At 40.7% G+C, this 4,609-nt stretch overlaps 1 protein-coding gene across 1 annotated transcript; it reads right to left on the bottom strand.

Moving 5' to 3' along the window:
• Positions 1–222: 222 nt before the first annotated feature.
• LOC133966811 (plasma membrane ascorbate-dependent reductase CYBRD1) lies at positions 223–2,954 on the bottom strand. Its single transcript, XM_062401838.1, has 4 exons — positions 2,618–2,954; positions 1,351–1,559; positions 929–1,083; positions 223–821 (listed from the first exon to the last, which is right to left on the bottom strand). Exons 1-4 carry the CDS (start codon positions 2,808–2,810, stop codon positions 545–547), a joined length of 834 nt encoding a protein of 277 aa, XP_062257822.1. The 5' UTR covers positions 2,811–2,954; the 3' UTR covers positions 223–544.
• Between the last annotated feature and the right edge of the window lie 1,655 nt (positions 2,955–4,609).

Genomic DNA, 4,609 nt, shown 5'->3' with positions numbered 1-4,609 from the left:
AAACTCGAAGGCAGACTAAACAAAAACAAGACAAGGCACTGGACTTGATACTGTGGATAATATTACACAATTATGATTCCAAAAAACATCAATCATTCCAGTAAGAGGAACCCACCATCCTAAGGGTTGCTCATCATACAGATTGTGTTCTACTCTATTCTAACATTTCTCCCTCTTCAGCAGCCAATTATAAGAACAATCATACAAGTCTAATTATTCAAGAACTGAAAGATGCTGATTAGAACTTGCCAGTATTTATTGTAAATATATAGAAATGCTCTCAACATTCTCAAGCCCACACATCAAAATACAAAGCAATGAGATTATAGAAAAATCTGTCATGATTATATATACAGCGTATGTTGAACCACCCCACTATTTGCATGCACTCGCAACAATACATCTTCAGGCAAACAGGAACAAGCTCAAGGTGCCAACAAAAGGAAATCTAAGGAAAGATGAGCACACCCTCTCACACTAGTGCAGACTGGGTTAACATATTCTACATTCAGTCCCCTGAAAAAACTATTGATTCAGCAATCATTTAATCTGCTCCGTCTAGTTTGTTGAGCCTCTTCCTGACGTCCCCAGTGGTCTCTGAATCAGCTCCCTCCGTCAGCTGAGACAGGGACGGACCCACTTTGGTGTTGTCCTCACCACCCCCGTCGGTATGCAAGGTATGCAGGACCTGGTCGTTGGGACGTTTCCAAGAGGGTCGAGTGGCAATCCAGAGGATCAGAGCTCCAAAAATCACCAGGAGGAGTCCCAGAACGTTCACAAAAATTGCCTCCGGAGGCAAGTCTTTATACTTTGGGTTACTCCTTTTTCATAACATACAAAAACAGTTTTAATCAGTTTATGCAGCAGATTAACATTGCACATTTATTTTGTAGAATATAATTTATCTTAAGTATTAAAAAGTACTTACAGGCCAAAAATGAGTTTCTCTGTGATGCCCATGAGTGCCACAGCTACAACACTGGTAAAGAGAAATAGACCACTGTAGATGTGGAGGGGCATAAACGCTGCTCTCCAGTACACCGGAGTAATTGGTATCAAGTATATGCCAACTCCAAGGACCAGCTGCTCATTGAAGGGGAGAAAAAATGCACTTGTCAGATACTCTACCAATCAAGAATGCTATTCACTGGGATTTTGCATTTTAGAGACTTAGTGAGAGGGGTGTTTTTTTTTTTGGTGTTCTTAAAAAAATACTCAGTATCACATGAAACTGTCCACAGCAAAGGATTAACAAAAGTGGTCAAAGTAAATGTAAAATACTGCACAAACCAACCAGCAGTCATTACTTCAGACACAGATAACAATACAAAATTGAAAAAGTGTTTTTACCTGTAGACAGTAAAGTGCGACAGCTGTCAGGCCCAGCCAGCTGTGCAGACTGTACATGTTGGGGATTTTTGCACCATTATGGAAGTCAAAAACTGCCACCACAGATATAACAGCGAGAATGAAGGACACCAAGTGCAAGCCTGCATGGATGAACTTCATCAGCAGTTTGCTGCACTGCCAGGTAAAGGGGAGCCTGTAGACAATGATGGCTGCAAGAGAGGGTCAGTCGGTGTAAATCAAACAGGTTTGGATGCAACCATGAGGGAAGATAAAATGAGACCATGTATATTGTGATTTGGCATTATACAAGTTAAATTGAATTGAATTAATTGATTGTAAACATCACTATCCAAGCATTGCTATTGTCACTATATAATTAGGTTTTAGGTCTTTTAACCATGTAAAGTCAACATGTGTCAGGTTCTTGCTTCCCTGACAGGGATTATATCAAATACGTAAACCGCTTGTATAAAAAGTTTCATCACAGCTCTGCAAAGAGCAAAGGTCGAAGAAGAACTCTGCTTCTTTACTTTAAGTAGCATTGTCACACAGAAAAACCACAGATACAAGTTTAATTACATACAAGAAGTATTAGCAGCAACGTAAGACTGACCCTTTTTAAGGTGTTTAGTCACTGAGGCAACCAACGTGATAAAGGTTGTTTTTCATTTTAATGTGCAAGATAATATCTTGTGCAAACAACTTTTTATCTTGGGGGCTTCAGGCACATTCTGAAAACTTTACTGAGGGGCAAGTTGCAATAAAATCCTTCTAATCAGTATCTAGTGACTTATTTGACCATTTGTCTTCTTGTTGCTCGTCCACAACATTGCACGACTCAACACATAAAGGAGATAAAGCGCTTCAAATGTCATCATACATTATAATTAAGAAATCCACCATATCTTTGAATGTAAAAATCACAATCTACAAACTTCCACTTGCCACAAAAAAGGCATCTTAAGTAAAAAGGTCTTTGGTCCCTTTCCACAAGTTTGGTGCAACAGTAGAATAAACTGTAAATATTTATGTCTAAACTTATTGCATTTAAGCAAAGTCGTGTAAACCTGTCACAATGAAGGATCAGTTTAGTTTTGTAATTACGCATAAGTCAACATCAATCTCCTCAACGATCCTTTTTTGAGTCTTGTGTAACCTAGCCCAAAGGGCAATACCTGGCGCTAATTGTTTACACTAATACAACAAACTTCATTAAACAAACCATATTTATTTAAGGGGGGGGGGGGGGGGGGGGGGGTCCTCTCACCTATTCCTTGTATGAAAATAAACCCTGCGACCATTAGCAGCGGGTGCCAGTTGAATTCGCGCGCTGCTCCATCCCAGGCTAAACCTTCCCTGTACTGCAGAACCCAAACCAACACGAAGATTATGGAGACAGCACCGAACAAGACAGCGGCGGACAGAGCGACCAGGAACTGCCTGAAGTTCTCCATCGCCATCGGTGCCAGTGTGTGATCAGTCTCAGCAGCACAGGTACCCGAGGCTGTTCTTCTCTGACGCAGCAGCTGCTTGGGTTTCTGCTCACAACAACTTCAAGAGAGGGTGGACGAGAGTGGAACGCGGTCACGTGACTGGGCTGGGCAAAATGTAGGAAGGAAACGAGCTTTTGTAACTTCAGTGTTTACAGAGGAGAGAGACGTCCGTCACAAAAAACTACAAGTTCCGCCCCCAGCAGGAGGTTGTCACTGCCTCCTCCTCAGCTCCGTGGTTGAGTAATGGTCACGCCAAGTGTTTTTTTTTTAAAACAGAATATCAAGATGTCATTGACGTTGACCGTTAGAATGCTATACTTCAGATGGTGTTTGTGAATTGAAGTGATTTGTGTGAAATTGTAAAATTAGACTTTGACTGAAACTGATGTTAAGTAGGAAGTTGACACAAGCGGGTTTTGATGCAATAAGTGAATTTACGTTATACAGGGACCGAGCACTGACAGACAGTGAGGCCCTATGGAAATTGTAAGGATTATATAATTTTTCAGGCAAATGATTTGGCAAATTAGAAAGTGGTGAAAATGTATATTTCATTTATTTTCTGTTATTTATTTATTTTTAATAATTTTTTTATTTACCTCATGCGCAGAAGCGAACTGCGCACATCCTGCGCAGTAATGGACTGCGCACTTCCTGCTCAAAAGACTCAGATACAGATTTATCTCATTTTTTTATTTTGTTTGTTTAATTTGATTTTTTTTTTTTTTTATTTACATAGTGTAAGATAAATAGGTGACTGAAGTTCTACCATCAACCTCCTTGTCGTAGAACGGCCATCTAGGCCTATATATAATTAGTAGGGTCACAGATTGGATTACCTGTACATATCCATGAGAAACTAAGCACAGGAAGAACATGGACACATTATGTTGTGTGTGTGTCTGTGTCATTCTTTGCGGCTTTTATATACACGTTTCATAGAAAGCCATTGTATTTTCTACTTTACTACATACAGCCTTACTTTAAAGTACCTTTTATATTTTAGATACTAGATGATTTAACATGCTTTACAAAACAGGGGTGGGAAGTAGCGAAGTAGAAATACTTCGTTACTGATTTTTCACGTATCTTTACTTGAGTACTGATTTTCCTGACGACTTTTTACTTTTACTCGCTACACAAATTTCGTTACTTTCTACTTCGTATATTCTAAAAACTGTCTCGTTACTTGAGCAGCAGGGGTGCGCCGGTACCTCTGCGCACCTCTCTCTCGCTCACTTGCGTGCCCGCTGCCTCGGGAGATGTGCAGGTCCGGCGGCGTGTTTGCAGACGTGGGGTCCGTCTTGGTCGACCGGGGTCGAGCAGGCTGCTCTGGTAACGAAGCCTCCGCAGGTTCACCTTCAGAAACTTTGTTAAGAGCTGTACTTCCTCTAGATCAGCCATTCCCAAATTTAAGAATGCCGCGGCCCAATTTGAAAACTGAAAAATGTGTGTAGCCCACCAACACTTTTAATCCCAACTATATGATCCACACACAGGATATCCGGGAGAAGACATACACATTTGAGGCGTAACCAAATATACTTAGGGCGTTTAAGCGGGGCCGGGTGCGACAGGTACTCACTTGAGACCTTTCAGTCCTCTTTTTAGTTTTGTGTGGATAGAACTTGTTTCCCTTTGCTGAGTTATCATAAGGGGCATTGTGTCTCGTTCCTGCTACTGAAGAAACGTCCATGTTTAGTGATATTTACCGAATTATTTAGTGGTTATATTGTGGTCTATTATTGTTATTCTGTAGTGTGGAT

Source organism: Platichthys flesus, chromosome 13, assembly GCF_949316205.1.
Source record: "Platichthys flesus chromosome 13, fPlaFle2.1, whole genome shotgun sequence".
In the NCBI taxonomy this organism is placed as follows: Eukaryota; Metazoa; Chordata; class Actinopteri; order Pleuronectiformes; family Pleuronectidae; genus Platichthys; species Platichthys flesus.
This window is presented reverse-complemented; position numbering and strand designations above follow the sequence as displayed.